The 13,882-nt window shown below is 32.2% G+C and overlaps 1 protein-coding gene across 1 annotated transcript in view; it reads right to left on the bottom strand.

The window, feature by feature from the left end:
- Positions 1-13,882, bottom strand: part of SLF1 (SMC5-SMC6 complex localization factor 1) — a 54,575-nt gene that overhangs the window by 39,915 nt on the left and 778 nt on the right. The window contains 4 exon segments of the mRNA XM_006190039.3: positions 331-493; positions 4,740-4,980; positions 6,129-6,204; positions 6,374-6,487. Coding sequence (XP_006190101.2) covers positions 331-493; positions 4,740-4,980; positions 6,129-6,204; positions 6,374-6,487 — 594 coding nt within the window.

The raw sequence follows: 13,882 nt of genomic DNA, 5'->3' as shown, positions 1-13,882 counted from the left end.
CAAGAATTCTCATATGATACTACAGCCCACTGCTATTTTATTTATACTGATTTAAAATGCTTAAAATTATTTTGTAATAAACATCACTAAAGCACTGAAAACAAATGTAGAGACTCAAAATAAGACAAGTGTTAAATTTAACAAGCAAGCTCCTTTCAGATTCATTAGAAATATTCTCAAATATTCAGCAGTTGACTTCAAAATATCATTTTAATTACTTCCAATAATATTTTCAAAACTCAGAATGCAATTTAATTTTAATATATATTTGACCATACCAATACTTTATAAAATAAACATTTTTAAATGTTTACTATTTATTTTACTTACCTCTAAAAGAAAATCCCCTAGATACTGAATTGGATAAAATGGAGCCTTAAAGTTATCTTTTTCTTGTTCAGCCTTGATCCTCGCATTACTGGCAATCACATGAGTTATTCCACTTGGTGAATTTTTGGGTAAAATAACATTTGCTTTTCCAGCCTCCAAAACTCTAAAAATGTAAACAGTATATAAAGTATTTTTTTAAGTACATTAAAAAAAGTATATTCAGTCTAATTATCCAAATCAATTACTTCCTAAGACTAGAAGCATAAGTTTCTGAAGAGTTAACTCCTTTGGGCTATTTGAATGCCATGAAGAATAACTATAATAGTGATTTCTTAAATTATAAGATGCTCAGAACGGATGCTTAAGAAATGATTCCATTCTCTCTACTTACCCATTTCTTGATATGGGAGAAGTTTTTGAGCATCTTTCCTTATTTCCTAAGGAAAAGTCACCTTAATAAGTTAAAACAATGAAAGAAGTCTAAGGAAGTATTTACCTTAGAAGACAACACATCTCCATGGAAATCATTCTGGACCACTAAAAATGGAACAAAAAAGTTGCCAACCTTCCTCTAAAAAATTAGGTTTTGAAAAAGTTTAACTTGGATCTTCATTAAAAAATACATTTTACATTTAGACTCAGAAAACACATACACACACACACACACCACCATCCCAAAAGTTTCATGACAGTTCGTTTCTGCTTAGGATTGGGAAAACCACAGGAGAACACTGCTACCACATGACATAAGAAAAAGTCAGTTAAGAAAAAGCCAATTAATCCACAAAATTATAACTTTTCATGAACTGACATAACAAGCCAACTAAAACATTTAATTTCCAGAAGAGTGCTAAGCACCTTTGTGAAGTGATTGGATACCTAAACTATTTCACTTTGCCAGAGCACAGGAGAGAAGTGGCCACCATAAAAGCAGGTAAGAATCAGGTAAAATTTTAACCAATTTAAGGTCAAGAGCAGGTAGCATGACAGTAGTATAACTGGGAGTCCCTGGTATTAAAAAGCCCACCTTCACTTGCAAGCTCTTATGCCATTGGCCTCTATTAACTATATATGAAAAGGATTAGGGGCAGGTAACAGCAGGTGGCACCCATTGGTAAAAAAGGTGGGCCAGTGGGGACTCGCTGCCAACAAGAGATCAATGTAAAACCAGGCCCAACTCTCCTGGATCCTTCTCTCATATGAAGCAAAAGCCTTGAGTCATTTGGGTAAGGTAAGATAGTTTTCTACCTTCAGAACCAGGAAAAGATGCACTCCTTCTGTTGGAAGGTTGGAAGTAAAACGTATCTGCCTTTGGGAAAGAGATAGGAAAATCCCCTGCTGTGCAGCCCAAAAAAGATTGGAAAAGGGGCAGAAGCAAAAGCTATTTGCCTCTAGAGAAGGGGCAGGCCACTCTCAGGCCTAGGTTGTTGCACTAGGACAAAGCTGAGGCCTAATGCTGGAGGAGAAGCTGGAAATTCTCTCTTTCCGAGGACCCTACCCACAACCATGGGAAATCGAAGACAGAAATAATAAATTACAACTCCAGAGACCAAAAATATGAAGAATGCTACTGAAGCCTATCTAGCAGGACTGAAAACATACCCATCTTTACCCCTTCAGTCTAGAAATAGGTAAGAAGCAAGAGGGGAAGAATATGAAAAGTCATTCTGTGACCAAGTAGTACAAGGAATACTGAAAGCTAAGAGTGAAGCAAGAACGCTGGTTAGAACCCTCCAGCACCCCACACTAAGCACAAGAAACTGTAGACCATTGCTGTAATAAAATGAAATGCTTCATTGAAGATGACAACAGCATTAACAAAACCCAAAGCCAGTTCAACAAATGACAAGATTAACTCAACCACCCAAACTAACTGCCTTACAGGCAGGCCCATTTTATATAAATATTATTTACCTCAGCCTCTACTGCTCTCCTAAATGGCATGTCCATGCATGCAATAAATAAATAAAAAAAAAAAACCACCAAAAAAAATGAGAAAAAAACAAGCCATTGTCAAGAGATAAAGGAATAAATAGCACAGAGAGATGATCTGTATGCTGAAATTATCAAAGTCACTTTAAAATAACTATGAATGACATGTTAAGTGATATAATAAAGTAGGTGGACAACTTGCACAAAGATATGGGGAATTCAGCAGATTCCATAAGTACACAATAGAGAAATATTTAAGAGATAATGGCCAAGAATTTCCCATAATTAGTAAAAGACAAACTTACATCTCCAAAGAGCTAAGAGAATCTCAAGCAAGTAACATAAGTATAAATAATACACAATAAATAAATAAAACACACAATGCACACACACGTATCTGCACATATAATCAAATCACTAAAAACCAAAGGTCAGGTTGCTTTTTAAATTTTAATTTCCAACTGTTCGTCACTAGCATACAAAACCATAATTTTCATAAAGTCACTTAGCATCCTGTGATTTTGCTAAAGTCATTAATTAGTTCTAATAGCTTTTTTTTTTTGGTAAATTATTTAGTATATGACCATGTCTTTTGGAAATAAAATTCTCAACAAAACACCTGCAAATAGAATTGGCAATTATTAAAAATGGATAATACATTATGATGAAGTAGAGTTTCTTTCAAGAATACAAGTTTGGTTTAACATTAAAGAATTGATCAAAATAATTTAGCCTATTAACAGAATAAAGGAGAAAAGTCAGTTATCTCAACAGAGATAAAAACTTTCAGAAAAACTGATGTATAATAGCACCCAAAACATGAATTAGCTAGGATTAAAGTTAACAAAGTTTGTGCAAGATTTATACAACAAAAACTATAATACATTAGTGACAGAAATTAAAGACGACCTGGAGAGAAACAGTCTACTGATAGGACGACTCAATATTGTTAATATCTCAATTCTCTCCAATTTGACCTATCGATTCAATATAATTTCAATAAAAATTCCAGCTTTTTTAAAAAAATAGAAACTGACAACCTGATTCTAAAATGCATATGGAAATAAAAAGGATCCAGAATCACAGAACAATTTTGAAAAAGATAAAGTTGGAGAACTCACACTACCTGACTTCAAGACTCACTATAACACTATAGTAACCAAAACAGTGTGTTGTTGGTATAAGGTAGATACAGATATCAATGAAACAGAATAAGTCCAGAAATAGATCAAACAAATATGGTCAACTGATTTTTGTACTAGGGTACTTTGGCACTAGGGTGCCAAAGTAATTGCAGAGCAATTGGAACTCTCATACATTGCTAGTGTGAATGTAAAATGGTACAACTACTTGGGAACCAGTTGGGCATCTTTCTCATAATGTTAAACACACAACTGCCATCTGAACAAGCAATTTCGTTCCTGGATATTTAGTCAAAAGAAATGAAAACATGTCTAAGTGAAGACCTGTACTCAAATGTTCACAGCCACTATACTCATATTAGCAAAAACCAATCCAAACTAAAAACACCATATATGTCCATCAGTGGGTTATTAAAATATATTGTGAAATATACAGAGTGGAATGCCACTCAGCAACAACAAAAAAAGGAACTGCTGATATATATAACAACATGGATGAATTTCAAAAATAATGAGGTAGGCAAATGAAACTAGATCAAAGGAGTATATATAGTGATGATCCCATCGATATGAACCTCTAAAAGAAGGCAAATCTAATGTACAGTAACAAAAAGAAATCAGTAGTTGTCTGATTTGGTGGTGCAGAATTAAATGTACAAGAACACAGGGAATATTTTAGGATGATGTAAATGTTACAGATCTTGATTGTACCGTGGGTAACACAGGTACATTAAGTCTGTCCAAACTCATATCAAAATGTACATTCAAAATCTGTGCATTTTATGGTCTATAAATTACACTTCAGTAAAGGTAACAAAAAGCCCTTGGACTCTCATCCCCAACCAAAACAACAACAACAACAAAAAAACCTGACATGGCAGTCTTAGAATACTGTGTACCCAAAGAAGTCTTTTTAAAATATGGTGTAAAAGATAAAAAGATATTATGATGAAAGCAGTATGAACCATAAAGACTGCATTACATAAACCTAGAAAAAAAGCCTTTGTACAATGTAATACTTCACTTGCAAAAATCTTTAAGTGCTTCACAGATAAAAACAAAAATCTTCCAATTATTTCTTTAAATTTTGCTTCATTTGGCTAAGAGATAACATGGAAAGTAACAGAGAGACCATGTGAATAAAGCAGTAATATAAAATAGGTTTTTTTCCATTAGACACACAGTTAAATGTGCAGAATGGCTTAAATAGATCAAAGAATAAATTATCACAGCTCATTTGGAATAAATTAATAATTGCAAAGAAACACAAAAAAGTTATGCAAGCAAACCAAAACTGTTTTCACATTCTTTGTTTTAGCTTTTATGCGATCTCACCTTACAAGAGAATCACTTCGTTTATCAGCTCTAACAAGGAGGACAACTTTCCATCTATGGAAGGCTCCTGGAGCACCAGTTCGTTTTAGTTCTTCACGCCATCTTCTAGGTGCTGACTGCATTTGAGGTGAATAATGAGAGTCTTTTTCAATTTTATATCCCCATTCATAAGTTGTTTCATCAAGCCATCTGCCACTTCTGGCACTATGAATTATGTAGTCCTTAGTTAGTACCCACTTTCCTAGAAAGCAAATGAACTGTCATTCACAAAAGAATTTTGAATCTGATAAATGGTAAACAATAAAGACCAAATATAAAATTTGGCCTTTTTCAACATGAGACTTTTGAGATACATTGCCAATGTTATCTTTGAACTATGTTTTCCTAAATTTTTTGATAGTGAAAGGCCTACATCACTGAACATTGTATGTAATCTTTCCCATGAGAAATAATTATAATTCTAAATGTTACTGAGTAAAATATAAACCAAAGTTTTAGTAAAATAAAAATATGGTATTACTTAAGACTACTATTATTATTCACTATTTTGGGTGAGATTTATAGTCTTCCAATGCTAAAAACTTTTTCAATAATGTTTACAGAATCATACTTTGTGAAACAAATTTATTGAGTTAGAGAATTTTCCAGGATATTTAATAAGTAGTTTCTTTATCTGGGTATCTATAATCTTTTTAAACAGCAGAAAGAATGTATGTTTTCATTTGTGGAGGTAATAATGAACCCAGATGTTTTTCTGTTAAGTTACTCCAAAAAATGGTAAATTCACCTGAGTTAAATACTTTTTTTTTTTTGGCAGTAAGTGGACTAATGATATGCCAAATCAATCACAGCAGAGAAAAAAAACTCCAAAAGGAACATCAATGGTGACAATGGGAAAGGAGACTAAGCCCTAATTTAGGTTTATGAAAATTAAAATCTTAGAAAAATAAAATAGAATGATCTTTGCTTCAGAGAACGGTTAGGAAGGGAAGCAGCAGCAGGAGAACAAAACCAGTAAGTCTTTCTAATAACAGATAGAAGAAAAGAAACTTGACTGAGAGTAGCTGCGGCTTCAACAAAAGCATTTTTTTAAAAGGCATTTTTGTGTCAAAACTTTTTGTTAAAGTATTTTTTCTTACATAAATCACATTAACTCTTTGGCAAAGCAAATATTTCTGCCTCTTTCACAATTTTTCAAGTGTTACAAAATTTTCCACAGAAAAGTAATGCAAAAAGTATTATGCCAAACAAATAATTCAAAAAAAATAAGGAGAAAAACATATCAATATCTGATATAATAAACATACTATCTTTCCAGAGATTAAGGTACTTTTTCTTCTCCATGAAGATTTTTTCTAAAGGGTGAGGAGAAGGTAGTAGGTAAGTTACCTGCTGCACAAGCTGCTAAAAATTTCTCACTCTTACACAGGCGTTCAGCTATAAGATGTGTACAGTTTTTGTATTTCTGTAAGGAAAAATCCACATAAAAGTGTTATTAAGGGAAGATTTCCTCTTTAATACATTCTTCCTATTCTTACAATATCAAGGGGGCATTTTACCATTCTTAGGCCAGTATTTTAACTAGTTATTTTTCAACTATTTCTTGAACATTTTGATTACGTTAGTGTACTCACCTCACTCTTAATAAAAGTGCAATCTAGTTTTAAAAGCAATTTGCCTAGAGCTTCTTTTTCTTCCATCTTAAATCCTGTCATCTGTATGATATGCTTTGGGGCACCATCTTCCATCTAATATGCAAACACATAAAGAAGACAACATATGTTAAAGATATTATTCACAGGGTTGACATTTTTATTTTTCTTAACTATGAGTGCTAAAAATAAAGACAAAGTATTAAACATATAAGACTTAATTGTGAATACCAATGTTCAATTGCTTATGTGCAATAGAAATTAGTTTTAAGTTACCTTCTCAAAATGTGGCTGTAAACAAAAGTGAGATTTGTTTTCCCATTTGAACACTGAAAGTATGCATTTGTAGACTAGTTGCCACTAAAAGACACTAATGAATATAAATTCTTCAGAAAAGAACAGATACTTCTAAAATATTAGCACAATACTAGCTTCATATTAAAAGTATTGTTTTTGGTAAGAGCTTCAGAAACAAGGACACTTGTGGACAATGAAACTTAATTAGATCTCAAAACAATTTTTCAACTGTGGACAGATATTGAAGAATACATGTAAGACAACAATAAAGTTGATAAACTCATGGTACTATAGCACTTAACACCAATCAGTTTAGTATAGTAGGTACGTATAATGAACCTGGATCCTATTCCCGATCCACATTTAACTGTGCTATATATATGTTAACTTAATTACCTACAAAGTAGAATGAAAAATTACACGGTTTACAAATTTATTTCGATACGGACATTACTCTATATCAAAATGCAGTTCACAAAGCATTTCATATTTGAGGTGGCGCATTTATTGAGCAAGAGAAGGAAAATTCACAGCATTTCTAATTAGAATACAGTTTTTTTTTGTTTGCTTACATGAGGTTAGAACTTTAGAACTAGATCATCTCAGAGAAAATCTAATTTCTCATTACAGATGAGGAAAGCAGGAACTAAAGAAATCAGGGTAATTTTACAAATTCTCTGTTTTGTCTGGATTAGTGTTCAATTAATGCCACAGGCAGAGTAACAACAGTTGGCTTCTCTCAAAACAATTAAAAGTAAACTTCGAAAATTATCACAAAAATTATTACCAGGACTGGTAATAGACAACTGATGAAGTAAAAAATGTTCTTTACAGAAATTCTATTTTAAAAAACAATATATACATATATTTATGTTAAATACATATGAACTATACACATATATGCCGTATACATCAACAATTATTTAAAGGTTGAGATTTGTTTTAGAGTAAAACTTGAAAGTAAGTCTCAATGTAAACAATTTAAAGCATGATTTAGGATTAAGAGTGAACCTTCATTTACTTTGCTTAGAGTTTCTACAAGGAGAAACCTCAGCTAGGGTAACAGCACTCCTGGTTTTTCTCTTTACCCTTCATCACTCTGTGCCTTAGCAGAACTGAATATGCTTTATCATATATATCTGCATATTTACAGAGACAGTTCATATTAATGCTTTCTGACATGGCCTAAGGAGCTGCTGGTAGTACTGTATTGCCTGGGTAGGTAAATCAATTCAGAGGATATGTAATAAGTATGTAATAAATATGTAACACACTGGAGTTGCCCATCATATCCATCCCCTCTAAACCACTTTTTATTTAGTAAAAAAGCTGATCTGACCTCAACCTATCTTTCATATTTCTCTATTGGCTCCAGAGGAGGGAAAGGGATAAATTGTATTAACCCCCCAAAAATCCTAAAATTGAAGATACAGAACACTAAAAAAAAGTGTCTTCAAGGGTAAGGATCTTTGATGAAACAATTTTTATAAGTTTGGTCAGTACAAAATTGTAAAGTATATATAGTAGGGCTTGGTGACTTATGAAATAATCATACATATAAAATACTATCATCAGTAATTAAAATGTAAGTAGTTTCTCCCATAAGGAACTCTACTGTATTAATCATCCAAACTTTGAAACCACTTACATGGGTGAAATAACACAGCTCTTGAGTGATAATACTCATTAATACAGACTAGTAATATATAAAAACTTTACAAAATATACTGTTGCTAAATAGTGATTTAGCCTTCTGATGTAGAACACATATTAACACACATACAACACAGCCACATATGGATTATAAAGCATATGACCATAACTAGGGAGGAACACTGCTTTCATTAATTCTAGGGAATGATTTAAATAAATTCTTTAAGCAAATTTCCTTTAGAAAATAACAAGTTCTTTAAGAAATACTAGTGAAATTCAACGTATCTGTAAACATCACCTTGGTATTCTAATGAAAAAGGCAATCTAATTGTTTTTATAGTTCTTGAAAGTCATTTTTATCAAAGGAATATACATGTTTTAACCATATATGTTTTACCTACTACTTGTATTTTATTCATGTATTTAAGAGTTCCAAAAGCTATCTACTAGGATATGTTGCCAAAGAAGGGAATTTTGAATAGCCTTAAAAACCTAAAATTTTGCCCATCTGGCTATTTTAAAATATCGACATACAGTGATTACCGTTCAGTAATAGGAAAATACAGAAAACAACAAAAAATCACCTAAATGCTACCACCCAAAAAGTTTTATTTAAAGATTGTCTTTCAACTTTATTTTTCTGCTCCCTGAGAACTCAATGTTATGCAGAACTATAAGGGGAAAAAATCTATTATACTATGTTTTTATTTTAGATCAAGTCAGTAACAGCTATTTTATAATTTGCATGTTTATTATTAACAAGGTGACATTTTAACATATTTTGGGTTGATACATAAATTACTGAATGGTTTGGACTTAAGTAGAATTGTGTATAATGCACAGTTTTCATCTTAAATCATATTCTCTTTATAGTGGAATAAATATAGCCACTTTGTATATTTATCAGCATTTTTTGTCAAAGCAAGAGTCAACAGTAAAATGAAAACAGGACCAACTATACTTAATGGTAGAAATCAGTAAAGCCTTTTTAAAGCAATGTCTTTCCTTTGAAAAATAATTAAAATGAAGCTGAAATTAAACAAGTGAAGAGGAAAGGCAAGTAAGAAACACAGGTAAAAAGCTGGCTGTCTTGATTCAAACAGGATGCAAATATGAATGTTAAAAAACAAATTAGAACAGGGCATTTACAAGTTTATCAGAAAAACTGGGCTATTAACTAAACTTTCACAAAACTATGAATCCCAGTGATGGCACACAATCATAAGCAGTTTTTTCTAAAGAACAAATTCCATTAAGCTAATCTAATAGAGTCCTATAATCAAATGATTTACTTAAAGTAACAGAATTTACAATACATTTAGCAATGCTTTTTAATACCACATCATATGACAAACTAATAGCTTAGATCACAGATCCAATAATAGTTACATGGGAAAATTACCTATATATACAGAAATAGACAGACATATAAAGATAGATTTATTTAATTTATAAAATTAGTGGTTTAATGGCTCTTCTTATGACCCTGCAGTATTAAGAAAACAATAAAGAATAGACAAATTTGCCAGTGAACCCAAAGAGAGTACTATACAAATTGGTGTAACACCTATCAATCACCCAGACAGTTCAAAGTCCTTAAAAACACAGTCAAGTTTTGTGCAGGTAATTGGTTCTGGGTATGGAGATTCAAGAGGTAACTGCTAGAAGTCATCCAGCACAAGAAATAAAGTAAATAAACTGCAATATATTGTACCAGTGGTATTTCTGGGAAATTAGAGATTCTTCTAGAATTTACAGGGGGTGCTCCTTAAAGCATTCACACAGAAGATACTATCCTAACACAATAGGAAAAGAAAACAAAAAAGAGAGCATTTATTTTTTGCTTAAATGTTTTATCTTTACTGTCAAAGTTTTAAAATATGTGAGATTCTTAGTTACAAGAAAATGCTCTGTAGTAATTCAAATAAATTCTTAGTAATTAAAAAAAAAATCCAGTTACTTACCTTGAACTGTATAATACACACAACTAAGGAGATAATGATTGTGAACAGAGCTGGCATTTACGCAGAACAAGCAACTGTCTGTGGTGTGGACTTTCCCAAAATATCTCCCACATGGGCCTATCCCTGATGCCTGAAATTCCTCTGTAGTTGGTGCCAGTAAGAAATGCAAATAAACCTATAGCCCTCGACTTCATAATTAAGGACATTTTATTACGCAGTAGTAGACTTTTAGGTCTATGAGTTCTTTATAACATGATACACAGCTAGAACACCTTTGAAGAATAGCTAGAATATGTTGAAAAGAGAACTCAGAGAAACAGACAGGAATATAGACATGAATACAAAGGTCTGGTTTGGGAAGGAGGATCAAAGAGCAGGGTATAACAGTTGGGTGAAAGAAAAGTGCAGCAAAAAAGAGGGGCAGGGATCTAGGGTAGAAAATAAGGATAAAGCTTTCCTATTCTGTATTACAATTTCTTTTACAACCAGACACAGGGTATTACAGAACTTTGAGAATATAATGCTATTTTATAAACTGTATACTATTAGCTATGATAAAGGATTAAAAAGTTTAATTTATATATTTGCATTTAAGAACTTAAAATTTCCCCAAAGTAACTTTTACTGATTTGTCTTCATTTTAATTAACACATGACGATAGAAAATTTGAAAAATACCACAAAATATATAGAAAGATTAAAATCACCTCAATTCCTTCACCTGGTAATACCACTGTTAGTATTTTGGAGGAGGAGTTTGACTTGAAGGTTGTATGTATGTGGGGGGAAAAAAACCCCAAATTTAGATAATACAGTTCTGTATATAAATGTTTATGTAAAATTATATCATGGTCATTTTTCCCATGCTATTGAATATTTCACGGTTTTGAGGCCAACAGGTTGAAAAGCCAGTGGTTTCTTAGTATTTGTTATTCTAGTGAACAACTTTGATTTTAAACCTACTTCTATTTTTATTTTAAACCTACTTCTATTTTTTATTTCCTACTAAGGGAAATCACCATTAAAACTTCCCTCCTTGAAAGGACATACCAAGCCTTGAATCCAATCAATACTGTTGGTTTGAATTTAAGAGCCTGAAAGATTTTCATGGTATCTCTTATCCAAAGTATTTAACTGGGAAAGTAAATTAAAACTGAAAAAGGTCAGTTAAAGTGCTGGACTTTTGTTTTAAACCAATACCACAAAAGGAATACATAAATCACAGTACTAATACTGTATGAGTAAAATCCTCTTTGGCTCTAAATGCTGTAACATCAAGTGGAGTTTAGGAATTCTGTATTCTCATGAGTTAGCAGCCAAATTAGGCCTTTGCCTTAATTTAATTCAGCTGCACTCTGGGAAAAAAAAATTTTTTTTTAAATATGTAGTATCTGTTTCCTGTCCCATCCTTCAAAGACTGTGGATGTGTACGTATGTGTTTATGTGCATATATACATATATATACACACACACACACGTAAATTAACTATTTGACTAAGGTCTCCAATAGTGAGACTTAAGGGATGTTCTTACTTCAATGACATTATTGGGGAAAGAAGCAGTCATAATCAGTCTCTTTGATGACTGAGCAGTAGAGGAAGTGGAGAAGCAGAAGCAAAATGGCTGTGGTGAGGGAGAAACGAGAGGCTAAGAGGACTTAGGGAGATGTCCAATCTATCTGGTACTGTATAAGGCAGACTGGACTAGAGATGCTAGTGTTAGAGATAAAGGGGCCTGAAGGAAGTAAGATAAATATGAGGGGTGATATTCTGGCAAAAAAACAGGATGGACAGAAGACACTGGGGCGGATAAAAGTCAAACCTGCTTTAGTATCCTAAGAACTTTTCATTACTTAATAGAGTATAAGGTCTAAGGTTGACAAAGCAAGATTTTGTGTTCTATACACTTCATATATGTTCATTTCCTTCTTGAAAATGTAAACGCTATTCACCGTTCTTATACAGATGAGGATATGGGGGAATCTGATAAATTAAGAAACTAGCTCAAAGGTATACAGCTAGTAAACGGTGAAACCAAGATTCAAAGATCTGTCTGGTTTCGCAAGAACTATATGCTTTTTCTACAATACAATTTGACTTTAATTTCAGGATTTAGCTGAAAATTTTTAACCACAGAATTTTACAAAGCAATCTGTTTTCAGCTAATGAAAAAGAAAAATAGATCGCATGCAAAGGAACCTACTATGAGGGTGGGGAGACATTTATATAGCAGTATCACTAAAAATTTTTAAATATAATTACAAATTAATTTCAGAAAAATAACAGGAATGTCTGAAATTTCAAGTATTTCTACGAACAGTCTAAAGAGTACCCTTTTTCCTTAGAAAAAAGAGAAAGTTTATTATGTTCCTCTCAAAGTGGGTTTGGTATTAATGACTCATTAGACTAATTCATATGGGCTTCTCTTCAAAAGTAACAAGTGTTTTTTCAAAATAATTTTGGTATCAAGAATGTAAGAACTAAGTGAATTTAAACGTTTCAAGGATATTTTACTTTTAAGCAGTAAGATGTCTCTAGATGGTGAGAAACAGTACATAGTACATATTACAGCACATTATTTCCTACCAGCATATTTAAGGAGTCAATTACAAGAGTAATTAATATACTCTATTTTAGTTATGTTTTTGAAAAAGAGGGTTCTTCACTTTCTTTAGGTTTTTATTTTTCAAAGCCTATATGGAATTACTGATTTTATTTTTTAAATGTCTTGTTTAAACAGTGAAAAGATCCTTGGAGTAATTCATCAGGGAAATACTGTCTAGTTAGTAAAATTATACTATTGGTTTCCTTAAAAACAGTTCTTGGACATAAGTGGAAACTATGGATACCTATTATGAAATCTTAAGAATTCTGAATTTTGTTTATGAAAAGTAACCACATTCGACTACCTTTTCAAAGACCTTCACATGATTTACACTTTCTGCTTGAGGGAAACCAAAAAATATTATATCATATAACTGAACTTCACTTACGTCACTAAGGAAAAGGAAAATCTGTATTTAGAAATCAGATCTAATAGGAGCATGTTTGATTATTGAAGGCCAATTGTCTTCACAATAAAAATTTATACCTTCAAGTATTTAAACATCCTAGTTCATTTAAATTAAGAATACTGAGTTAACTTAGACATAACCAAATTAACTCCTTTATAAAAATCCATCTCCAATTATCAAACTTACGTATTAAAAAACTGTAATACAGGTTAGTCAAACTTGCCTAAAACGGAAACATCTTGCACATCAATAGGTACTTCTAGGAAATGAGGCATAACATAAATTCAAAAGTTCACAAGGCGCAGTCTGTGACATGTACACTGTGAATTCAGTTTAAATTTTCATTCATGTTTCAACAGAAAATTTTTTTTTCTTTCTTGGTATAGGATATTCATTTGTCAAAAAGAGCCTGGCTGTTCCAAATTCAAGCTCCATCTAATCTCTGGGTCAAATCCTTATATGGACTACACGAAGCAGATCAACTTTTTGTCAATATTTAATCAAAGGCTTTGGGAGTGGAAGAAATCTCAGGATAACCACTTAGTCTTGTTCCCTGCCTTCAAAC

This window comes from Camelus ferus, chromosome 3 (genome assembly GCF_009834535.1).
Source record: "Camelus ferus isolate YT-003-E chromosome 3, BCGSAC_Cfer_1.0, whole genome shotgun sequence".
Classification (NCBI taxonomy): Eukaryota; Metazoa; Chordata; class Mammalia; order Artiodactyla; family Camelidae; genus Camelus; species Camelus ferus.
The sequence above is the reverse complement of the archived record's forward strand: the minus strand, read 5'-3'. Positions and strand labels throughout refer to the sequence as shown.